General features: G+C 49.3%; 1 protein-coding gene across 4 annotated transcripts in view; it reads left to right on the forward strand.

The window, feature by feature from the left end:
* Positions 1-25,488, forward strand: part of ARHGEF18 (Rho/Rac guanine nucleotide exchange factor 18) — a 93,274-nt gene that overhangs the window by 53,902 nt on the left and 13,884 nt on the right. For all 4 annotated transcript variants that reach the window (XM_061150406.1, XM_061150408.1, XM_061150407.1 and 1 more), the window contains 6 exons: positions 18,091-18,229; positions 19,982-20,094; positions 20,238-20,378; positions 22,021-22,271; positions 22,998-23,123; positions 25,076-25,193. In XM_061150406.1, coding sequence (XP_061006389.1) covers positions 18,091-18,229; positions 19,982-20,094; positions 20,238-20,378; positions 22,021-22,271; positions 22,998-23,123; positions 25,076-25,193 — 888 coding nt within the window. The remainder of the gene's footprint in view (positions 1-18,090; positions 18,230-19,981; positions 20,095-20,237; positions 20,379-22,020; positions 22,272-22,997; positions 23,124-25,075; positions 25,194-25,488) is intronic.

Here is a 25,488-nt window from a genome sequence, read left to right on the forward strand (position 1 = left end):
ACATTTTAACCGGTTTTAAGTGTAGATTCACATTGCTATACCACCACCTCCACCATCCATATCCTGGACTTTCTCATCTTCCCAGACCCTGTCCCCGTGAAACACTGGCTTCCCAGTCTCTGTTACCCACCATTCGACTTTCTGTCTCTGAGAATCTGACTACACTCAGTCTCTCATGTATGTAAAATCATGCAGTATTTGTACTTTTGTGACTGGCTTGTTTCACAGCACATGATGTCCTCGGGGCTCATCCAGGTTGTAACAGGTGTGAGAATTTCCTTCCTTTTAAAGGCTGGGTACTATTCCATCTTATGGATATATCGCATTTTGGTTATCCATTTATCTGTTCATGGGCCCTTGGGTTGCTTCCACCTCTTGGCTATTGTGAATCATGATGCTATGCACACGGGTGTGCAGATGCCTGTTTGAGTCCCTTCTCTCAGTTCTCTTGGGTCCATACCCAGAAGTGGAATTGTTGGACCACATGGTAATTCGTTTGACTTTTTGAGGAACTGCCAAACTTTCCCACGGCAGCCGCACCATTTTACATTCCTGCCAGCAACGTGTGAGGATTCCAGTTTCTCTGCATGCTCCCCGACCCTGTCATTTTACATCATCCCACGCTAGTGGGCGTGAAGTGGCATTTCATCGTGGCTTTGATTTGTATTTTCCTAACAACAGGGATGTTGAACTGCTTTTCACATGCTTATTGGCCACTTCTGGCTATCTTTTTTTAAAAAGTATGTATTTATTTGGCTGCGCTGGGTCTTGGTTGCAGCACACAGGCTCTTTTACCTGTGGCATGCAGGATTTTAGTTACAGCATGCAGAGTCTTTTAGTTGCACCATTTCTGTATGTTCTTTGAAGAAGTATGTATTCACACCCTTTGCCCATTTTTGAATCAGTCATTTGGTTTTTCATCATTGGATCGTAAGGCTTCTCTACGCTAGTTGCGCCTGACACCAGAGGGTTATAAGAACTTAAAAGCAAGTCTCAGATACCCATGACCTCTGACATCTTGGGCATCCTAGCAGAAGCGTCTGACATCTGGCAAATGTGGCCTCAGGCCTGGGGAGGAAGCAGAAGGATTGGCCAGGGCCATCCCCCAGCTAGAGACCAGCCGACCCTACGTCACCCAGAAGAGTGGGTCATCGAAGCTGCGGTTGTGAGCCCTAAAACCAGCATGCATCTCTGCGAAGAAATTGTGTCACAGCAGCCTCATTTCCTCCTCTGGAAGGTGACGGTCTGGTCATTCGACTAGGAAAGTGGGGTGGAACACTGGGCGATGGGAAGGTCAGATCTGGTCCTAGACAACATTCTTGGGGCGGAAGAGAGAAGTACATGGAGACGTTAAGATGATTCTGAGCTAATCACCCTATAGCCAGGCTTATAATAAGTTGGGTGAAAGTTTCCAAAGGGCATTAATTAGCAAGTTAATTCCCCTGGAGAAGGAAATGGCAACCCACTGCATTATTCTTGCCTGGAGAATCCCATGGACAGAGGAGCCTGGTGGCCACAGTCCATGGGGTCGCAGAGTCGGACATGACTGAGCACATGTGCTCACATACTGAGTTACTTAGAGGGAGACCTCCTGGGATCCATCTCTGCTCTGTCCTGACCAGTCATTTACCATGTAATTTAGAAAGACACCAATGTGGGAGGTTTGCTTATCAAAGCTTTAGGGTGGCCTCCGTCTCTGTCATCAGAACCCCCAAGTCTCAGTGACTGAAGCCAGCAAGGTGGGCTTCAGGGCAAGGAATGTTTCAGTTTCCATGTCAGGGTCTCACTTGGCCTTTCCCACCCTGGGCACTGTGGCATTTGGGGCTGGATGGTTCTCTGTGGTTGGGGTGCTGAGCGGTATCCTAAGTGGTGATCCATTGGATGTCAGGAGCACCCCCGACCCCCGATGATGATCTCAGCTGTTTTCAGATGCTGCCAAATGTTCCCCAAATGCCAAAATTACCCCAGGATGAGAACCACTGGTCTAAATTAGCAACTAGGGAAATACAGGATGGAGAAAGAGGACAGAGTGACAGCCTGTGAGAAAACAGCCTACGGATTTCAGTTGATGAACCAGTGCTTCTGAGATGAACTCCCTCTGCCCCCTGTTCTGCACTACGTGCAGCAAACCAGGGACCTTAAGGGCCATCATGTCTTGTCCCATCCAGTCCCCAGGCAGCTCTGCAAAGCAGTCTCTCGGGCCCTGGAGTCTCGTCCACTCCTTGGCTTCAGGTACTGTCCTCTGCCCAAGTCTTCATCCCTCTTCTGGACTGTCCCTTGAGGGCCCCACTCCTGCATCTAGCTGTCGCCTGAGACCTCCCGAGCAGCTTGGGCGACCCCCATCCGAGGTCAGTGTCACCACCTCTCCCCCTCCCGGCCCTGAGTCTGCCCCTGCCCATGCCCCGTGTCAGCAGTCCTGGCATTCTCCACCCTTGGCTCCTTCCATCACTGCTCCCTGGTTGCATCAGCCGTTTCAAGAGGCAAATCTGATCTAAGACCCTCATGCATAAACTTTTCTGTAGCTTCAGTTTCAAGGATAAAGTATAAACCCGAGGGGCCTCTAAAGGCCCATGACAGTACCCCCCCGCCCACTTTGTTTCTCCTTGTTTCTCTCCTTCAAACCCCGAGCCTCCTTCAGTGGAAGTGTGGAGTCTTAACCACTGGTCCACTGGGGAAGCACCCAGCACTTCTTTTTAAAAGTCATAGACCTTCAGTATTTAAAGTAGATAAATGCACTTTTATTTGCCTGCCATTTGGTATAGATCCAACAGCCTTTCCATTAATGGAAATTTGTCAGGTTTCCTGCTTGAAACCAAACCTATGGTAGAGACTCTCCTCTCTAATTTCCTTTTAATCAGAAATTTAAAGAAGCCCCCAGCCATCCAAATGCTAAATCATTTGAAATAATTTTAGATTTTTGAAGAAAATCTAAAAAAAAAAAAAAGATGATGTAGAAATTCCCTGGCGGTGCAGTAGCTGGGACTCAGCGCTGTCATCACCAGGCCCTGGGTTCAATCCTTGGTCATGGAACTGGGATCCCATAAACCATACAGCTCCAGGAAAAAAAAAAAAGATCATGCAGAGTCCCACACACCCTGCACCCAGCTTCCTCCTAATATTAACCTTTTTTTTTTCTTTTAAACTATAAAGGTCATATGACCATCACAGGGAATTTGGAAAGCAGAAAAATGAGGGGAAATACCCACAGTCCCTTGCAGCTGCGGTTAGCTGTCATCCTGCTGTGTCCCCTCCCAGGATTGTCTTTCCTTCCTCCTGTTTTCCTGCAGTGTTGTCCCCGTCGGTACATTTATTTGGAAAAGCAGTCTATTGATGCAGATCTGAAATCATAAAGCGTTTTTCTAACCTCTGCCTGTGCAATTCTGTCCCCTTGAGGCTTGTGTATGTTATTGGAATACATGGATCTGACATCTGACAACAGGGAAATGATTAAAATGATACAAAAACCATGCCCTGTGCTGTGCTCAGTCATGTCCGACTCTTGCAACCCCATGGACTGTAGCCCAGCAGGCTCCTCTGTCCATGGGATTCTCGAGGCAAGAATACTGGAGTGGGTCGCCATTCCCCTCTCCAGGGGATCTTCCCGACCCAGGGATCGAGCCTGTGGCTCCTGCACCGGCAGGCAGATTCTTTACCTTCTGGGGTATATTCACTGTGATGACAGCTGCCAGCGTACCACCCAGGCAAACAGATACTGGGGCAGAGTCATTTGTAAATGATGATAAGAGTATTGGCTGGTTTTTAATTTTATCTTAATTTTCCGTTTAAAAAATAATTTTTTTTTAAAAATTTTCATTCCTCTACTATAATTGAGGGATCAAATTCAGGTAACAGTGATAAAGGTGACATTTTTTCATTAGCCCTTACCCGAGTTTCAGGAGGACCATTTCTTTTCAGGCAGCAATCTGTGCAGGTAAGGAGTTTGGACTGCATTTTTCTCCAGGAGCATAATATGCAGCTGCCTGGATTTAAGCCCAAGAATGTTCTGCTTTGTTCTTTTTTTTTTTTTTCCTTTAGGATGACTCACCAATAGCAGTTTGCCTTAGTTAGCTCTTATCTTTACAAAACAAGAATAATTTAGAGAAGTGCCATCTTGACATTAGATATTAATTTAGAGATGTACCTTATTTATCGATGGAATAATTAAGCCAGTGTTCCCCCCCACCAGAAAAAAACCTTTGAAGTTAAGGTTTATTAAGAATGTTAAGAACTGACTGGTAGGCAGTACACCAGCTGCTTGATTGACATCTACTGACTGGGCACTAGAAGCTAGCTGTGCCTGACTGCCCTACCCCAGCCTCTTTTTTTCCCGGCAGTGTCAGAGTAATATTTTTCTACACATCATGTCTCTATGAGGAAATGATGCTAAACTACTTGAGGGATCATGGGGACAGACTGGCCCACTTCTGCCAGAATAAAGGTCTCACATGAATGTTTCCAGTTAGCGTATGTTTTAAACCACAAAGCATCCCTAACTCTCAGATGTCCCAGAAGGAAAAGGAGCTTTGAACCGTTTTCGTGGAAAAGTGTGGTTTCTCCTCACGCACCCGAGTTTTTCCTTAGTGTGCCATCAAAATTTCCTAATCAGAGGTCATCTCACAGTGTGGAAAGAGCCTCCTCCATCCCTCAGAATTCTGGGGCTGCAGGAGCCCGAGGGAAACCAGGTTCTGATCTTGGAAGGCTAGAGACAAGACCACCCACAGCCCCTCCCTCATCTTTCCCCTGACAAACTAGAGGCGGCCTGGCCCACCACCCCGATTCCAAATGGGTAGTGGGGTTCCATCTGGTCTGCTTTTAGACCTGCCAGGAGGAACTTCCCTGGTGGTCCAGTGGTTAGGTCTCCGAGCTTTCACTGCTGAGGGCCAGGGTTCAAACCTTGATCTGGGAACTAAGATCCCACATGCCTCAAGCTGCACCTAGATAGATAGATAAGTAAATAAATAAACCCGTAACAAAGGCTGAGCGCCGAAGAATTGATGCTTTTGAACTGTGGAGCTGGAGAAAACTCTTGAGAGTTCCTTGGAGAGGAAGGAGATCAAACCAGTCATTCCTAAAGGAAATCAACCCTGAATATTCATTGGAAGGACTGATGCTGAAGTTTAAGCTCCAATACTTTGGCCACCTGATTGGAAGAGCGGACTCATTGGAAAAGACCTTGATGCTGGGAAAGATTGAGGGCAGGAGGAGAAGCGGGCAACAGAGGATGAGATGGTTAGATAGCATCACTGACTCAATGGGCATGAATTTGAGCAAACTCCAGGAGACAGTGGAGGACAGGGAAGCCTGGCGTGCTACAGTCCTTGGGTTTGCAAAGAGTCAGACACGACTCAGCAACTGACCAAACAACAACAAAAATAAATCAAACATGCCAGGAAAGCTGGGTGGGCCAAGGGCAAGGACAGACGTGTCTGCCCAGTTCCCAAAGGTGGGGGGTGTCTCTGGGCCGTCTGTAGGGGGGTGAGGCTGTCCTCATGAAGTCAGCTAGGGTAACAAGAGAGCCACAGAGACCCCTGGAGAAGTGTGCAAAGGTGACCACGTGTCTTTAAAGTGAAATAACCAAGAACAGGCTTATGCCTGACTCCTGCGGCCTCACCCTTGGATGTCTGCCTTTGACCTTCCCAGCAGGGCTGAGGTCTGCCTGTGTACCTGTGCCCTGAGCCCAAAGATGGCCAGTGATGTCACACAGAGATGAGTGACACCCACCCCTTACCCTCGAGGGGGTCAAGGTTCAATGAGGCCTGAGTAATGCAGTGAAAGCGGGGGAGGGTAAAGAAACCACTGAAAGGCCTAGACCTTGAGGGTAGGGAGCAGGACAGGGCAACCCAGAGGGACTCTGGCCTGGGCCCAAAGCTGGCAAAGCAAAGGGGCACCTGGGCCGGGGTCCCCAAAGCCTCCGAGGGTGCACATGGTGGCAAGAGATGAGGCCTAGGAAGGGCCCATATCCCAGAGAGTCTGTCCCGAGCAGGCCGGGGACTCAGGACTTCATCCTGAAGCCATGGGGATGCTAACCAGGTGCGTGGGAAGCCGCGCAGGCAGCAGGTGGGGAGGGACGGGGCTGGCAAGTCTGGGCGGGCAGCCTCAAGGAGGTCACAGCCTTGGCCAGACGGCCAGGGCGTGTCTCACTGGTACAAAGGGAGGGCCCTACACAGAGGGGCAGGGGCTCCTGAAGAGCCCAGGGAGGGGCCCCAGGGACAATGGGGGAAAGAATGGGTGTGTGCAGAGGGGACCCCGCCTCTCCTGGGAAGTGTGTCAAGTCCGAGTTCCCTGGTTGGGGGAGGCCACGTACCCCCAGCTCACCAGAGTGCTCTTGGCTCAGTAGAGCTCTTTGAGCTTCTTTTTTTTTTTGGCTGCAAGTCTTGTGGGATCTTAGCTCCCCGCCCAGGGATCGAGCCTGCAACCCCTGCATTGAAAACACAGGGTCTTAACCCCTGTACTGCCAGGGAACTCCCTTTTTTCCCCACTATCAGGAAGCTTCCAGTCTGCATTGTGGTGGGGGGAACAGACTGTGGAAATGGGCCACGGGGGGTACCCAGCTGCTAATAAGGATCTATCCCAGGAGAATATCCGTTGCTGATGGAAGTGTGTCATGCAGATGTCCATCACAGCTTAATTTATAACCACAGGAAACATTACAACATGACATTAGAGGAGCATGCATGCTCAATCTCTCAGTTAAGTCTGACTCTTTACAACCCCCATGGACTATATAGCCCACCAGGCTCCTCTGTCCATGGGATTCTCCAGGACAATACTGGACAGTTCTCCAGGAGAATACTGGAGTAGGTTGCCATTTCCTCCTCCAAGGGATCTTCCCCACCCAGGGATCAAACCCACATCTCATTACGTCTCATGTACTAGCAGGTGGATTCTTTACCACCGCGCCACCTGGGAAGCCTATGAGAGGAGTGGTCATCTCTAATAAGTGATTTTACAGCCATTGCAGAAGATTTCCGTACGAAAGCCATAATACAAGCTTTCCGCAGTGTGGTTCACAGGCAGACAGAATGTTTATGACACATCTTCAGCAGAAAGGCGGGATGCAAAATTGAGTTTGGCAAGAGTTCACCCCCATGTAAGGTCCGATTGTGGAAAAAGGTTTTTGCAGATCAGAAATGGTTGATGGTGGGAGACAGCATGACTTCCTCATTGAAATGAGCAGAAATAAAGGTGGAAAAGAATGTGCTGAAACAGGAGCAGTGGTTCCGTGTGGTTTGTGAAATCCTGGGCGGTTGCTATTAAGCGTTTAATAATTACAGGAAAGCGGCAATTCCTCACCTGTGTTACGTCACCTGTTGCGTACGGCAGCCCCCCATACCCGCCCACAGGCCTGTCCTGCATGGGCACCATCCTGCGCTTTCTTTCCTCCAAGCATCGCTCCCAGCCTTCCACCCCTTCCTTTCCAGTCACAGCTGGGACCCCTTGGTGGGTCTGTCAACCTTCCAGGCATGCCCCACCGGGCCCTCATGGGGGCCTGGGGCCCCCTGTGTACCACCCTCTATGGTACTTTTTAGAAGACCGTGTGGCTTCCTGGGTGCCACTTTGGGGCAGTGAACTCACTGGACTTGGCCCTGGCCCAAGGTAAATGCCCAGGCAGGCCTGGCTGGCCAGCGGCTTAGCCCTCCTGGCTCTGGTTATCGTATTGACATTGCTGTGACCTAAGGTGACCCCGCCCTGTGTGCACCGCGCTGTTGGTTTCCTGAGCTGCTGGCAGGCACCTGGAACTCCCCCCTGGTTTTTCACCTGTGCTGCTACTAGAGGTGGGAGCCGCCCCACGCCCCCCATCTTTGCTGGATCTCTTGGTATTTCCTCTATAGTAATTTCTCCAAGACAGTTTTGTGTTAATTCATCTGTCTGTCTTTATTTACAAACAAAATCTGGGGCAACTTCTCTGTTCCCTGTCATCTGTGAATTTGATAAGCAAGGCTCCTATGGTCTCATCTCTGGCAAAGCCAAGGACAGAGCCCTTTGGCATTCTACTGGAGACCCTCTTTCTATGTAAGATCGGTCCACTGCCAAGCCTGAGTGTGTGTGGACACCCAGTAAATTTTTTTAAATATTTATTTATTTGGCTGTGCTGAGTCTGAGTTGCAGCACGCGGGATCTTCATTGCAGCTTGTGGAATCTTTTTAGTTGCAGCATGCGGGCTCTTACTTGTAGCATGTGGGATCTTAGTTCTGTGGCCAGGAATTGAACCCGGGTGGTCCCCTGCATTGGAAGTGCAGTCTTAGCCACAGGACCAGCAGGGAAGTCTGGCCCCAGTAAATTTTAAAGTCGCTCAAGCTGTGCTCATGGGTTCTTAATCCCCCTGTGAATTTACAAGGATGTCACAAGGGACTCAGCCAGCACCTAGCTTATACCCCAGGGGCCCGTATCCACTTTGTCTCCCCACTATGCCCAGAACTGCCCAGGGACCAGCAACCCATTTGCTGTAGCGACCCTGAAAACCTTCCCTCTATCTCCTCTCCTCTAGACCTGCAGAGCACACCTCTCGGAGTTTAGTCTTGATTTGTTCCAAGAAACAGGAAACCCGAGATTCTCAGCCTATTATTTCCCATGCTCACAGCCCATAAGGCTTTTTTTTTTTTTTGCTGCAGGTTAACATTGAGTTTGTAAGATTAACTTCCTTCCTCTTTGCCAATCAGGATGGCTTTGCCTTTCTGTCATCTCTGTCCTCCCCAGCTCCCCCAGAGGCTCTCCACACAGGCCCAGCCAGCTGTCTCCATGTCCGACTCGAACATCATTCAGTCTAGAGACTTCACTCGGTGCCCTCTGCGTCCCTGAGCTGCCCTGTGCCGGGCCCTGAGGAGCTGAGGTCAGGTACACGTGCCTTGTCCTGCCTCGAGCCTTGATGATCTTCAAAGTTGTTTCTGTTCCTTCTCGGTCCAGGGGCTATCTCACCTAGATGGGAAGAAGAAGGAAACCACAGTTAAGGAGTCTCATTTCTTCTCCATCACATGGTATTGTGTGGACATACTCTGAGTCCCTTAATGGGATGTTAATAGCCATAAAATATACTAAAAACTTGTCATCTTAACCATCTTAAGGGCATAATGCAGTGGCTGTAAGTAGTGCAACCATTCCCACCATTCATCTCCAGAACTCGTGTCTCGATATATTGAGACTCCGTCCCCATGAAACACTCACTCCCTGGCCCCTCCCCCGGCCCCCGGCCCCACCATCCACTTCCTGTCTCTGTGGCTGTGACTCCTCCAGGACCACATGTGAGTGGGGTCAGACTGTGTGTGCTTCTGTGTCTGGTTTCTCTCACTGAGCATCATGTCCTCAAGGTTTATCCACAGTGTAGCAGGGCTCAGCATCTCCTTCCTTTTTTCAAGACTAAAATAAAGTCCCAGTGATGGACCACATCTGTTTGTCCATTCCTCCATCTGTAGATACTTGGGTTGCTCCCGCCTCAGCATCACTGTGAAGAACGCCACTGCTGAACATGGGTATCCCTAAATAAATATTTTCAATTGCTTGTCTCCTCCCTCTGCCAAGAAGGGCCTGGTACATTCTAGTCCTTTTTTAATGTAACTCAGAATGCCCACACACATACCTTTTCAAAAATTATTCTTTTGTTTTTAACAAGGCTCAGTTCTTCCCGAACTTAACATTAAAAAAAAAAAAAAATTAACTATTTGTTTGGGAATAGTCTTCAATTTATAAAAAAAGTCACAAAGAGAGTACAGAGTTTCCATATATCTCCCACTCAGTTTCCCGACGCTTACATTCCTGCAGGAATTCTTCTTTTTTTTTTAATCTTACTTTATTTGCATATTTAATGCCTTTATTTATATTTATAGAAATGTAAATATTTCTAACATTTATTTATTCCTGGCTGTGCTGGTTCTTTACTGCTGCACTCAGGCTTTCTCGAGCTGTGGCAAGCAGGCGCTCCTCACTGCGGTGGCTTCTCTTATTGCAGACCACAGGCTTCAGTAGCTGCAGCTCGCACACTCCAGAGGGCAGGCTCATTCATTGTGGCACCCAGACTTAGTTGCTCCAAGACACGTGGGATCTTCCCAGAGCAGGGATCGAATCCATGTGCCCTGCATTGGCAGGTGGATTCCAATCCACCGCAGGGAAGTCCGAGATTGGCCCTTTTATCTCAGTATAATGCCCATGAGATCCACCTTGATTGTTGTGTGTTGTATTCTGTTGTCTAACCTTTTACTCAGCGGAGGACCTCTGTATTGTTTCTAGTGAACAGTGGTGCATAGGTTTTTGTCTGGACTTTGTTTTGCGTTTCTCTGAGATGAATACCCTGGAATGCAATTGTTTAGTTTTCTTTACAAACCGCCCAATTGTTTTCCAGAGCGACTGCACTCTCTTACATTCTCACCAGCCATGTATGAGCAATCCAATTTCTCCACATCCTCACAAGCAATTAGCATCATGACTGTTTTTTTATTTTAACCATCCTGGTAGTGATGGTCCCTGGTGGTTTTAGTTTGCATTTCTCTGATGGTTGAATGATGTTGAACATCATTTCATGTGCTTTTTTACATCATCATTCATTATCTTCTTCAAAGAAATGTAGTCTTCATCTCTTCTGCTCATTTTTCTAAATGGGTTGTTTGTATTTTTACGGTTGGATTTTGAGAGTCCATTATATATTCTAGATGCTAGTCCTTCATCAGGCAGTTTGCAAATATTTCTTCCCACTCTGTAGCATGTCTTTTCTTCCTTTTAAGAGATCTTCCACAAGCAAACATTTTTAATTACGGTGAAGACAGTTTAAAAATTTTTTTTTTCTTTTGTGGATCAGGCTGCTGGTGTCACAGCAAAGAACTCTTCACCATTTCAGCCCCAGTTCCTAAAGATTTTCTCCTATGTTAACTCTGAATAGTTCTATGGTTCTAAATCTGTGGTCCATTTTGAGTTTTTATGTGTGAAAAGCATGAAGTTTTTAGGTTGAATTTCATGTTTATGCCCACAGACATGGCCATTTGTCCTTTCTATGTTTAACTTACAGAATTATCCATAGAGTAATATAGAATATTTTGTATGATTGTGATTTGCAAGCATATCACTTGATGGTATAACCCACATGTCCTATACAATATTTATGCAAAATATATATATGTATTTGCTACTGTATTATCCTTTTGCTATACATGAGGGAGCTTTCAACACGGCTTTCTAAATTACTCAGTATTAAACATTAATTCTCAAGTTACAAATCTTCATTCCAGTACCAGTTAACTGTGGATGGTGTCATTATGGGTTATTTCTACTTTTATACTGTTTTGTGATGCTTATGTCTTCTGCACACACAGTCAAGAAAATATCACTTTTTTTTTATATATACAGTGGTGTTTGCTGGTTTGACATAATTGGGAGTAAGGGGACTGTGTATTTTGTTAATTGGGTAATTTCAGATCCACAAAGAATATTCTTTCTGGCTTACACTTCTAAACCACAGTATGCCCTTTTTTAGTTGTTTTCTTTGTTCTTTGAGGCGGGGGGTTAAGATTTGGGGTTTGGCTGTTGGTTTTGTTTTGGGGGGTTTTTTTGTTGGTTTTTTTTTTGCCTCCTGTATTTTTTCTTTTTCTTTTTTATGCCATCTCGGTTGTATAACATACAATGAAACAAGGCAGAGAAATCAATGAGTTGTCTCAGCATCGATTCAGTCTGTTCTCAGGCAGCCGCCAAGCCTGGAGCTGTGAACTGAAAACTCCACTTGGCACCAGATTTTCTTAATTGTCTCTGGAACACTCTCCCTGCAACCTGTGCTTGCTAGAACCCTCTAGAGACAGGCTGCACTTGCAGCCTGGGAGAGAAGTTCTCGCAGACACAAAGAATGGGGGTGGTGGGAGGAGGACCCAGGACCTCACTCAAATGGGAGAAATGGGGGAGCTGTTCTGAAGCCAAGCCTCCAAAACTGCTGGGCAGCTGGGGAAGTCTGGTCCTACCTAAAGATGCTGCCGGTCTGATCCACCTGCTTGGCCTGTAGCAGAAAACTGCAGGGACGTGGTGCCCCGGCCCAGCTGCCTCCCAGAGATGTTTCCAGTTGCTTTCCCATCGAGTGACAGGAGGAGTCTGCCATTTAGAATATTAAAAAAAATTTAAAGTGTAGTTGATTTGCAGTGTTGTGTTAGCTTCAGGTGTCCTGCAGATGATTCAGTGATACCAGGTGGCTCAGTGGTAAGGAATCCACCTGCCAGTGCAGGAGACTTGGGTTCGATCTCTGGGTCAGGAAGATCCCCTGGAGAAGGAAATGGCCACCCACTCCAGTATTCTTGCCTGGGAAATCCCATGGACAGAGGAGCCTGGTGGGCTACAGTCATGTCATGGGGTTGCAAAAGAGTTGGACACGACTTAGCAACCGAACAATAACAATACATGTATATCTGTTTTTCAGATTCTTTTCCATTATTGGTTATTATAAGATGTGATTATAGGTCCCCATACTATATAGCAGGTCCTTGTTGGTTAGAATTTAAAATTCTTATGTGGAAGTCAGTGTTTCTGGAAGCCAGTGTGGGTCTAGATGATATAAGGACAGTTTAAGTCCAATTAAGATGGTCACTTGATGGGTTTCCTTGAAAAATGACTTTAAACAGGTCTGTAACTATTAAGTCATATTCATAGACTTTCTTTGTGGGTCCTTACAATTCCCCTGGGGGCTGATGGGGTCCTGCTGGTGTATCGGGGGATTTATAGACAGCAGGTCACTCGGGAGCCTGAGTACGATAGAAATTAGCCCCTTTTCACCTGAACTGCACAGCATGGGGTCTGTCATCCAAGTAACATCTCAAGGCGGGATCACTACAGCCCTCATACCAGCTTCATCACCTGATTTGCTCAGAGATCACTCTTTAAGAAACCAAGACAAAACACAGGGTTTTGTTGTGGTGGTTTAGCAGCGAGGACATTTTTTAAAGTGATTGCATTATTTGCTTTTATTCATTGAAGAACATGAGGAGGGATATGATTCATAACCCAGGGTGCGTGGGTGCTAAGTCGCTTCTGCAGCCCCGTGGAGTGGGTTGCCATGCCCTCCTCCAAGGGAACTTCCCAACCCAGGGATCAAACCCTTGTCTTTTGTGTTTCCTGCATTTACAGGTGGAATCTTTACCATCTGAGCCACCAGGCTTAGGATATATACCTGTATTATATGACCAGTCTGTCTGAGGCTGTCCCAGCTGGAAGCCCAACACAGGGTAGCATCTTTTTTTATTATTATTAATTTTCTTTGGAGTGTAGTTACCTTACAATGTGTCAGTTTCTGCTGTACTGCACAGTGACTCGCTGTATGTTTACATATATCCCCTCTTTTTTGGATTTCCTCCCCATTTAGGTAACCACAGAGCATTGAGTAGAGTTCCCTGGCTGCATAGTAGGTCCTCATCAGTTAGCTGTTTTATACCTACTGTCAGCAGTGTATATATGTTAATCCAAAGCTTCCAATTCATCCCATCTCACCCCTTTCCCCTTTGATATCCATCCATTTGTTCTCTATGTCTGTGTCTATTTCTGCTTTGCAAATAAGATCATCTACACTATTTTTCTAGATTCCAGGTTTGAAAAAAAAAAAAAAAATTCCTGAGAATGGACTGCTGTCTGTGTTTGTGGCTCAGAACAGGGTTTTGTTTTTTCCTGCGGGCCAAGAACTTTTTCCATTTTCACCGTTCACCTCTCTTCGTTGTCCCTCCCTCTCCTCTGGGTCCCCTCCACGGTGGACGGGTCGCCGCAGTGGGCCAGGAGCACAGCGGTCGATGGCACCTCTCAGCGGCAGGCAGAGGGTGCTAATTAAGCTCCCGGGTGGCAGTGCAGATAGCTCCGCCCCGATCCCAGCACCCGGCCACTGCTCCTCTGCCCCACCGTGGCTGAGCTGGGGTAGGAGAACACGGTGGCAGTGTAAATACAGATTCCTGGCTGTCTCAGAGCCAGGGACAGCAAGATTCACTCACAGTGGGTGTCGAGCCTGCAGATCCCCCGGCTCCCTCTCCTCCTGCAGAAAGATGGCCCTTCCTCTAGTTTACCTGTTAACCAAGATGCAATGCACATATCATACAGTCCAGCAATCTCAGTGTGCAGTGCAGTGGCTTTTAATGTTCTCAGAGTCACCACAATCAATTTTATTGAATTAAAAATTTTTTTAATTAAAAAGTGTTTGGCCACACCACATGGCTTCAGGACCTTAGTTCCCCAACCAGAGATCAAACCCCAGGCCCACGACAGTGAAAGCGCCAATTCCTAACTACTGGACCATCAGGGCATTCCCCCGCTCTCATTTTTTTTTTCTGCAGTGAAGTTTAGAATGCCCAGAAGAAACCCCACACCCATGAGCTGTCACCCTCCAATCTTCCCCAGTCCTGTTGGTGTGCTTAAGCGCTTCAGTCATGTCCGACTCTTTTTAATCCTATGGACTTTAACCCACCAGGCTCCTCTGTCTGTGGGATTTTCCAGGCAAGAATACTGGAGTGGGTTGCCATGCCCTCTTCCAGGGGATCTTCCCAACTCAGGGGTCGAACCCAGGTCTCCCTCATTGCAGGTGGATTCTTCACCATCTGAGCCACCAGGGAAGCCCCCAGTCTTAGGCACCTGTTAATCTGCTTTCTGCCTTTGGGGATGGACTTATCCTGCATGTTTCCTAGAGGCGGGATCCTGCACTGAGAGGTCTTGTGTGCCTGACCTCTTTCACTCAGCAGGGTTTTTCCCAGGTCCATCCACATTGGAGCATGTTTCAACCTCTCATTCCTTCTTTGGCTGAGTACCTCGTATTCCACTGTGTGGACGGACGACATTATTCTTGGATTCTGTGTTTGCAAATTCACCTGCTGGCTAAAATGTATATGTAACCCTCGAATCAGTACTTGTGGGGTGTTCACAATCACGTGCAGAGATAGTTGAGGTGAAAAACGTGAGTCACTTAGGAGTTCACTAGTGGTCCAGTGACTAAGGCTCCAGCCTAACCATTTTGAAGAATACAGTCCAGCGGCATTAAGTACATTCACAGTGTCAGGCAACCATCACCACCATCCATCTCCAAAATGCTCTTCGTTTTCCCCAATTGAAACTCTGTCCGTGTTAAGCAAAATTCCTTATTCCCCTCCCCCATCCCGGGAACCCACCCACCCCATCCTGCATTCTGTCTCTGGGAGTCTGACTCCTCTTGGGACCTCTGAGAAGAGGAATCTGACCGTCTTTGTCCTTTTGTGTCTGACTTACTTCGCTGAGCATCATGTCCTCACATTTTGTCCACATTGCAGCAAGTGTCGGAATTTCATTTCTTTTTCTGGCTGAGTAAAATCCTGTGAAACAGTGATTTCTCGGTGCCTATTTTGTGAGAGACCCTTCCACCCTCCTACCAGGGAGACAGTAATGAGAGTAAATGAGTAAATCGTGCCATACGTTGAGGGGGCCAGCTCATCATTGTGTTACCTGGAATTTTGTCCCTTCTCCCCTTTTGAGAGTCTGGGGGTACCTGGGATCCCTAAAGCAAGATTGTAAGATGCAAGAACCTCAGAGTGTCTTCCCACCAGCCCAAGGAGGCTCTGATTCCACTTACTGTAGACTTAGTGTCATCCATCATTTTCTAAAAAATCTCTGGAAGCGGTGATTCTTCGAGGGTGTTCCTGGTTACCTTTTCTTCTGTGGGCTGTTCGATTACAGCAGAATCCATCCGACTTCAGGCAGGACCTTGGGTCACAGGAACAACCTACCAGCCACACCAGGACACTGGGCGAAGGCTTCATCTCTGCGTTTGTCCCGTCTGTACGTCCAGATAGATCATAATTGCCGGGGTGGAGTTCACCGGCTGTAGAAAGCCAGGAATCGCTTGCCAGGGACTGTGGAGTCCTCGGTTTACGATTTTCACCTTTGCCAAACAGGTGTTGGTATATGAGCAACAGCTTGGTCACCTGGGTCTACCGCAATAACAGACACCGTTAGCCATTTACGATCTCCACGTCAGGATGTCTGAGATCACGAAGCACACAGCACCACCCAGTCTCCATGCTGCTCAGAACCAGAATCCCAACTACTTTCCTCGAGTGATGTAGAGAAACCAGGAGCCGGGGAGGGGGTGCGTTGGGGACCCAGGAGCCAGATCTGGAGTGCCACTGGTCAGATTTCTTTTCAAGGCTGCTGTTTGTCTTAGAGCAAAGCTTTTAAATGTGGCTTTTACCCTAAGAATGGATAAATTAGCCAAGTAGGCTTGACTTACATGGTGGATTTGTCAAAAAAGAGGAGGCAAAAAATCAGCCTAATTAATGACAGCCTGGTTTTCTAAGAGCTGCATCTTTCCACGGTGGGGAAGGGATCAGTGGGAACAGTGCATCCAAATGTTCAACGCTTTTCCTTTTTTCCTGCACATGTTTTTATCTTTGGCTGTGCTGGGTCTTTGTTGCTGCTTAGGCTTTTGTCTAGTTGCAGCAGGCGGGGGCGGGGTGGGGGTCTACTCTCCAGTGTCGGTGCCCCAGCTCTCACTGTGGGGCCTTCCCTTGTCCCGGAGCGCAGGCTGTAGGCACGCAGCTTCAGGAGCTACAGCGCGTGGGCTCAGTAGTTGTGGCTTGCGGGCCCTAGAGCAGTGGCTCGGTACTTGTGTGCACAGGGTTAGTTGCCCCATGGCATGTGGGATCTTTCCGGACCAGGAATCGAACCCCTGTCCCCTGCATTGGCAGGTGGATTCTTAACCACTGGATCACCAGAGAAGTCCTTCAATACCTATCTTTAAATTAAAGAAGGCAAAAATTACATTCACACATTTTAAACATTAATTCTAGCATCAACATTTTTTTAAATAATTTGAAATTATTTTAATTTCAGGTTTCTCTTGGTTTCTTACTTGTGTTCAACATCCTTTCCACTCGACATGGAGTCTGTTGCTAGATTTCTGGTTTTGTTTTTTTTTTTTTTAGATTTCTGGTTTTGTTGTTGTTTGTTTTTGCTCTTTATTTTTGTGTGTGTATTGGTTGTGTTTGGGGGTGTGTGTGTCCAAAATCCAATAATCATGAACTTCAAGTATAGTTATAATAGATCAGTACTCGCTCATAGATTGTGACCTTAAAGTAACATACAAGGCATTGCTAGTAGCAAGTGTGAAAAAATTGTAGATTTGAATCAGGTCGTCTTGTGAGTATATCATGGACTGTCATGTATCAAATATAAGTGGCACTGGACATTGGACTTCTTAATTGTCAGTGTCCCTTATTTATCAAGGTGAAGATAAGTGTGCCTACTTTGACACTTACGGAGAGAATTGAATGAATTCACCTATGAGTAGAACACATTCAAGTTTATGATCTGTGGCAGGGTTGGGGGGGATAAGTTGCTATCAACAGTAACATCCCAACTCTGAAATTAATGAGCTAATGCGCACAGACAGCCCTGCTGGGCCCCTGTCGTGTGTTCGGTTGGTTTCCGATCACCTTCTACTATAGGATCAGAGCCTCAGATTCTGTTAGTGATTACGAACGTCAGAGACCCCGTGGTCTCCACATCTCAGAATCACCCTGACAGCTGGTCTCAGATTAATTACAGTCGCGTGTGTGATGTTGGTACAAGCACCCTAGTCTGTGATCCTAAGATTCTCTGTGGCGGATATAAGCTGGTCCTTGCTACCTGCCCCCTCTCCCCACCAAGACAGAAAAGGGCCTGGAGCAGGGGAGTTGCCGTGTTGGTGGTGTTTTACCCAAGGAGAAAATCCTGTGCGATTTCCACACTGAACGGTCACAGTGGGGACCCACTTCCTGCCCTCCAGACCCGCGGCTTCAGCCAATACAGTAAGAGAACCAGCTTTCCATTTCTAGAAGCATCCCCCCCCTCCTTCGGGGTATAAAAACAGCACAGAGCAGCCGGGTCTCAGCGCCCAGAGCGTGACCATGGGGAACGGGCATTCCAAGAGCGGCGACAGGGAGGGCGCGCCCCGCAGCCGCCCTGAGCTCTCCTTCTACGGCTCTCTCCCCAGGAAGTGGAGCGAGAGCATCTTCCTGGACAATGAGCTGCTGACCTCCAAGATCCTGTCGGCACTGCGGCCCCAGTCGGAGCAGGGCCTCCCGACGGGCCACCTGCGCTACCCCGCCCACTTCCTCAGCACCCACTCTGTCTTTGCTTCCGTCGCAGCATCCCTGAAGGAGCACCCGAGGGCCACCCTCCTGTCCGATGGCAGCCCGCGCCCGACCAGGAATGTCGGCATGACGGTCTCGCAGAAGGGGGGTCCACAGCCAGCACCCAGCCCAGCGGGAACCGGGACAAGACTTGGGTGAGTGGGGTCCCCCCTCTGCCACCAGGGACTGGCGAAGGGAGGGAGGCGGGGGGGGCTTCCTCAGGGACCCCTCGGACAGCCTCTCCAGAAGGAGACCCTCGGCAGGACCACCCTACCAAAAGGCAAGATTCCCGTTAACACCTACCTCGGAGATTCACTCCTCCTCCTTTTTCAAAAACGGTGTGTTCTGCACTGTTATATTTTAAATGGATAACCAACCAAGACCTACAGTATAGCACAGGGGACTCCGCTCAGTGTTATGTGGCAGCCTGGATGGGAGGGGGGTTTGGGGAGAATGGATACATGTGTGTGTATGACTGAATCCCTTCACTGTACACCTGAAACTATCATGACACTGTTAATCGACCATACCCCGATACAAAATAAAGTTCAAAAGGGAAGGGAAAAAAGGTGTGTTCTGGGCTCCCCAGCCGTTTGGAGCCAGTTTGCTTCCTGCTCTTGAAGGACCCTTGGACAGGGCTCCTTTCTGTCCTGCAGACCAGGCAGGAAGTCTGCTGAGGTCGCTGCGGAGTCTGTATCCTATTATTTATGCTTTAGACTGATTTTCCTAGGGCTTCGAGATGGTTCTCGAAGTGTTGCATTCAGCAGTGTTCAAGTAGAAAACCTCATGTTAAAAAAAAAAAAATGTTGCTGCATGAGTCAGTGGGGCAAGAAGCTGATCTTCTTTTCCCCTAGAAAAGATTCTCCCTCCAGTCTGGACTAGGAATGAAGCTGTGTCCACCCTGCTCTGGCTGGAAAGAATTCTGGGGATTCCAGAGGGCGCCAGTGGCTAGGAAAGGAAGCATTTAATTAGTATACCCTTAGAATGTGCTTGGGTGGCTTCCCTGATGCTCAGATGGTAGAGAATCTGCCTGCAGTGCAGGAGACTGGGGTTTGATCCCTGGGTCAGGAAGATCCCCTGGAGAAGGGAATGGCAGCCCACTCCAGTATTCTTGCCTGGAGAATCCAATGGACAGAGGAGCCTGGCGGCTACAGTCCAAGGGGTTGCAAAGAATCAGACACGGCTGAGTGACTAACGCTTTCACTCACTTTTTCATAGAATGTACTTGAACATCAAATTAGTTTTGGTGGCAGATACAGAGAACAAACTAATGGTTGCCAGTGGGGAGAGAGAGGCGGGGAGAGGCAAGATAGGGGCAAGAAATTAAGAGGCACAAACTACTACGTATAAAATAGATAAGCTACAGGGATGTATTGTACAGCACAGGAGATATAGCCAATATTTTATAATAATGAAAATGGAATATAACCTTTAAAAGTTGAGTCAAAAAAATTGTGAATCACTGTTATACTCCCATAACTTACATGATATTGTACATCAACCATACCCTCCCCCTCGAAAAAAAAAAAAAGTTAGTTTGATGGAAGAACTCGTCATGTCACATTCACAGGTAGTGTCCTAATTTTCAAAAATGATCTGTGACAAGGACTTCCCTGGTGGTCCAGTGGTTACGACTGGGTGCTTCCATGGCAGGGGGTACAGGTTCAGTCCCTGGTCAGGGAACTAAGATCCCACAAACCATGCAGCACAGCCAGAAAAAGGAAGAAAAAAAAAAAAAAAAGATTTGTGACAGAGTTAAGGTTTATATTGACATCCAGAAAGTTCTCAAATAGTATCTAATCAAATCAAATAACGGCCTGATTTGCTCTTATAGACTGTGTGTTTGTATGAGTGTGTGTTTCTGTGTGTGCTTCAACTTTTTTAAAATTGGTTTTATGTCTGTTTAGACCACTAACAGGAGAAATGGATGAAACTGACACATTGTTTCCGAAGCTCAAGCAGGTGGCCGAGGAACCTCTTTTTCTTACATTTTCCAGCACTGAGCCCATCTTCATAGATGGTACGGTCGCCCCGATCCTTTCCCGGGTGTCACTGGGAGGCATCGAGACCCACATGCAGGCGTCCAGGGGATGAGGGCGGCGGGTAGCCCCTGAGCCAGCCAGGCCCCAGCCCCCGAGCAGCAGCCTCCTGTCCTTCCCTCAGACCCCTACACTGCCTCGCTGAAGAGTGAGATCGAAGCGGACGCCCGTGAGTTCGAGGCTGAGTCCTGGAGCCGCTCTGTGGACCCCGAGTATGTGAAGAAACAGAAAAGGGAGGTGGTGAAAAGGCAGGATGTGCTCTATGGTAAGGAGGCCTGCGCCCCTTCTCTTTCTTCTTCTTTTCTAGTTTGTTTTTAATTGATTACACTGGGGAGCTGGGGCTCCACTGTTGACCCTCCCTGAGACCACGTGGCCCCTCCACTTGCTCCCCTCACCCCCGGGCAGCTGGGCCTGCCGGGCCAGGGATGAGGCGGCCGGGCGAGACTTTGTGAGAATCAGTCCCCAGGGGCGGGAATGGCCCAGTGCCCAGTCCTGACTCATCCCCACCGTGGTGGTGACCCCGAGGGAGAAGACCACCGAGCCCGTCCCAGCCGTCCCCGGTCAGGTGACCGCAGACAGGCCCGGACAGAGCCGCAACGGGGGCTCTGAAGGCAGGCCTGTCCATCTGAATGTGACCGTAACACCGGCTCCCAGGTGGGCACCCCTTCCCAGTAACCATCAGAGAAGCTGGCCGTGAGCAGCCACTCTCCTGAGACTGGCTGTCATGGTCACCATGGAAACCATAGCTCCCAGACACTGCCCAAACCTGGGCTGGTGCTCCCCGCGGGTCCCTCCAGGCCTCCCTCCCTGCTGCTCAGTGGTGTCCACTCACCAGTGGACACCCAACTCCTTCTGCGTTTTACACACTCAGCTCCCTGCCAGGGCCAGAGCAAGTGGGGGTGTGGGCAGGGAGGAGAGCAAGGCCAGCCAGGGGTCCTGCAGACAGGGCCAGTGGGGGGGCCAGTCCACCACTTCCATCTGGACAGCCCTTTGCCTTGCTGTCTCCACTGCTGGACAAGCACAGAGTCCTTCCAGCCCTGTGGCTGGCAGCCCTGGAATGGGCCGATGCTGTTAGGGGTTCCCTTTTATTTTATGTTGGAGTATAACTGGTTCACGGGCTTTTCTGATGGTTCAGTGGTTAAGAGTCTGCCTGCCAAGCAGGAGACACGGGTTTGATCCCTGGGTTGGAAAGATCCCCTGGAGAAGAAAATGGCTGGCTACCCACTCCAGTATTCTTGCCTGGGAAATCCCATAGACAGAGAAGCAGGGCTCCAGTCCATGGGGTCACAAAAGAGACACAGCTTAGTGACTAAACAACAGCAATAGCCGATGAACAACATGGTGAGAGTTTCCGGTCAACAGCATCAGGAATTAGCTGTACGTATATGTGTCCTGTTGACTTCTGTCCCACCTCTGACAGCTTCAAGACCTTGAGTTAAACAACAGAAAGCCTTCATCACAAAATCTCATCTTTCTTTGCTTTTAACGTGAATTAAAAATCCTCCCTTGAGCTTCGCTTTTCCCATCAGTTACAGTCTGGGGCGGGTCTCTGACACAGCACCATCGTGTGAGTTTCACATCCCAGGGAGGGATGTCCAGCAGAACAGTCTTGTTTCAAACAGCCTGAAAACATCTTCAGTTGACAATAGACAGAAAACCCTCCTGTGAAATTGAGGTCTGGGCACACATCCGGTCCTCTCTTTCCTGGTGTCTGTCAACCTCCCTAAGCTGGGCCCTGGGCAGTGCTGGGCCAGGGAGGACGGGAGGCCTGGCCCCTGGGAGGTCCAACCACCACGATGAGGGCTTCGAGGAAACCTGAGAGGCCAGACTGGCCCATGGTGAGACAAGGGAGGGCTTAGCCAGGGTGTCCACCTGCACCACTAATTCCTGCATCCCCGTCCCCGCAGAGCTGATGCAGACAGAGGCCCACCATGTGCGGACACTCAAGATCATGCTCAAGGTCTACTCCCGGGCCCTGCGGGAGGAGCTGCAATTCAGCCCCAAGGCCATCAGCCGCCTGTTCCCAGGCGCGGACGACCTGCTGGAGATGCACGGCCACTTCCTGTGTCGGCTGAAGGAGCGCCGCCTGGAGTCGCTGGAGGAGGGCAGTGCCTGCAACTACGTCATCCAGAAGATCGGGGACCTCCTGGTTCAGCAGGTGGGTATGGCCAGACCCACCCCCACCCCGCTCTGTCCTGTTTGCTGAGCGCCCAGCCCCCGAGAACAGTGGTCCTGGCCTCTCACAGCTGCCCACGCCGCCACCAGCTCAGAAACACAGAGGCCTGAACAGCCAGCGTGCTTGTCGAGACACCGTCCAGTGTATATGCTGTGCTTTCGTTTGGTTGGTTGGTTGGTTGGTTGGTTGGTTGGCCAGTTTTTACTTTTTTTTGGTCTTGACACCTGCGTGGTGTTTGAACCACTGCCATGGATGGCAAGGCCACTGACCCCAAACTGACTTTTGAGTGGACTTCTGGGCCAAGACCAAGATTGACAGAGGGGACCCAAGACCCCTCATCTGCCCTCAAAGCACCCGGAGCATGCGAGTCACCTAAGGAGAAGACCACCCTGTCATGAAAAGAAGACCCTTTTCACCTCTGAATTTTTCCTGATATTCTCTCGCTCAAATGTATTCTTCCTGGTCGGATTTCAGGGTGTTTTACAAGTGCCTGTGTGACACGCAAAAGTTTTCTCCTTTGCCCTTTTGGTGCCCTGTTAATGAGTCGCCATGTGCCGAAGCATTTTGTTTGGGGCCAGCGAGCCAAACAAGAGAGTGAAACCCCAAGTCAGGTCAATCTGTGGTTTAGCAGAGTCAGGCGAACAAGGTGAAGACGTTCCCCGGCGGTTTCCATGTTTCCCCTAGTAACATGTCCACACCTCTCTTCAGTTTTCAGGTGAAAACGGGGAGAGGATGAAAGAAAAATACAGCGTCTTTTGTAGCGGTCACAACGACGCTGTCAGTCACTACAAGTTGCTGCTGCAGCAAAACAAGAAATTTCAAAACTTGATCAAGGTAAAAAAAAAATTATTTCTTTATACTAAAAACATTTTTTTGTTTTTGTTTTTCACACAAAACTGTAGGCATTTGGAGAACTTTATAAACGACTTGTTATAAAGCAGTGATTTTCCAGGTTCTGCCTCATTTTTAACCACAAAGTCATTCAGGACACGGCCATGAAAGCTCTGGAAAATCCGTGGGTGTAAAGCATAGCAGGCATGATTTTTGTTTCCACCACAGCAGAGTGGCCCCTGAGATGCCACTCAGAGGGTGACCACCGTCCCTCAGACTGTCGAGGGGACACAAGTGTCATCACACTGGGCCACCCTGCCCCTCCAGAGCCACCTCCCCTGCCTCAGATGTTCTAGCAGACACAAGGCCTGTAAGCCTTTGCCTCTCTCTGTCCTCCGCCCATCTGCTCCCCACCCATCCCCATCAGCCCATGGAATGACCCACACCTGTCTTCTGCCTGACAGCATGTGGGTGCTCAGGGCCTGGGAGCCAAGACCCCTGCCTGCCGCATCCTGGGAGGTGCTCCTGGGCCAAGGCCATGGGGCGCAGTCAGCGTGTGCCCTGCAGAGGTACCGGCACACTGTACCCCAAAACAGCTCCACGCCTGCAGCCTGTGCCCCAAAGTGACACCCAGTAAATAACGGTCTAGAGTGAAGGGCGGAGAGTCATTAAATTTCACTCCATTGTCCCGGCAGCAGACCGATGGGACAGGGAGAGGGTCGTCTAGTGGTCTGAATTCATCTGGTGATGAGCACGGAGCCAGGCCGCCTGGCATCCTGAACCAGAAGCTCCTTGCAGGTGGGGGTTTCCCACGAGACAGAAGGGAACAGAGCCAAGTCTCAGGTGTCTCCCCTCCCCTCCCCTCCTCTTATGAACTGGCGCCCAGGACCTCCCCGGCGGTCCAGTGGTTAAGACTCCACGTTTCCGATGCAGGGGGCGCAGGTTTGATCCTCATCAGGGGAATTAAGATCCCACATGCCACCATGGCACAGTCAAAAATCCGATGGTTCCTGGCCTTCCTAGAACACAAACCAGAGCAGTGGGGACAGACAAGCAGAAGGAAGCACGGGAAGCTGCCCTCGGCCCCCACCAAGAAGTGGCTTCAGGGGTTTCCCTGGTGGTCCAGTGGTTAGGACTTGCCACCTTCACTGCTGTGGACCCGGATTCAATCCCTGATTGAGGAACTAAGATTCCACAAGCTGCACAATTCAGCCAAAAAAAAGAAAGGATGGCTTCAGATGATCGCCTCTTTGGGCTGTTAGCCAGAGGCATGCACCAGCAGCCCCAGGGAGCTGCTGCAGGGACCACAGGCCCAGCTGCATCAGAAGGCCTCCACAGCCATCAGCAGTGTTAGGGTCTGCACACGTGCACGTGTGCGTGTGGACAGCTCTCCGGTGATCCCCAAAATCCTCACCAGCTGGTTTCTTCCTCATGGCTTTTGCAGAGCCCTGCATTTTACAGCGAGTGAGTCAACCTCTGGCTTCTTGGCCTTTCTGTAAACAGCAGGCACTGCTTGCTTTCTTTTTTTGATTTTTTATTTGGCTAGTTATTTCTGGCTCTGCTGGGTCTTCATTGCTGCATGCTGGCTTTCTCTAGTTGTGGCAAATGGGAGCTACTCTTCATTGCGGTGCATGGGCTTCTCACTGCAGTAGCTTCTTTTTGAGAAGCACAGGCTCTAGGGCGCACGGGCTTTAGTGGTCACAGCACGTGGCCTCAGTTGCTCCACGGCATGTGGCATCTTCCCAGACCAGTGTTCAAACCGGCGTCCCCTGCATTGCGAGGTGGACTCTCAACCACTGGACCACCAGGGAAGCCCGGTCCCTGCTTTCAGCTGTCTGGTGAAGCAACAAAGAAAAGGTCCCCGTGAACCAATAAAGGAAAGGGTGCCCAGCCCCTCTGTCCCACTGTGAACGATTTGGCCCACACGGCATGGTTTTGTCCTCTCCATTTCACAGAGAATCGGCAGCTTCTCCATCGTGAGGCGGCTCGCTGTGCATGAGTGTATCCTCCTGGTCACCCAGCGCATCACCAAGTACCCTGTGCTGGTGGAGCGAATTATCCAGAATACAGAAGGTATGCCAGCCCTCCTGCCTTGCCTGTCCATGTTGGGTGGGGAGGACGGTCTCGGTCTCCCTGCCCCCTGTCCTAATGGTGGATTAGACAGTCTACTCTGCAATCTGTGCTGGATTCAGCTGGGCTTAGTGATCATTAATTGAGCTCCTGTCTTGCAGAATCTACCCTCCGGGGGGCTGGGATTTCCAGCTTGAGAAACAGGGTGTTTGGTCTCCCCTGCCTGCATCCCCCCTTCAGTTCCTGCCCAGTCTCGACTGGAGCAGCCCCCAGTCAGTATTGAAGAGTCAGTGTGCTC

Source organism: Dama dama, chromosome 9 (assembly GCF_033118175.1).
Source record: "Dama dama isolate Ldn47 chromosome 9, ASM3311817v1, whole genome shotgun sequence".
NCBI classification, from domain to species: domain Eukaryota; kingdom Metazoa; phylum Chordata; class Mammalia; order Artiodactyla; family Cervidae; genus Dama; species Dama dama.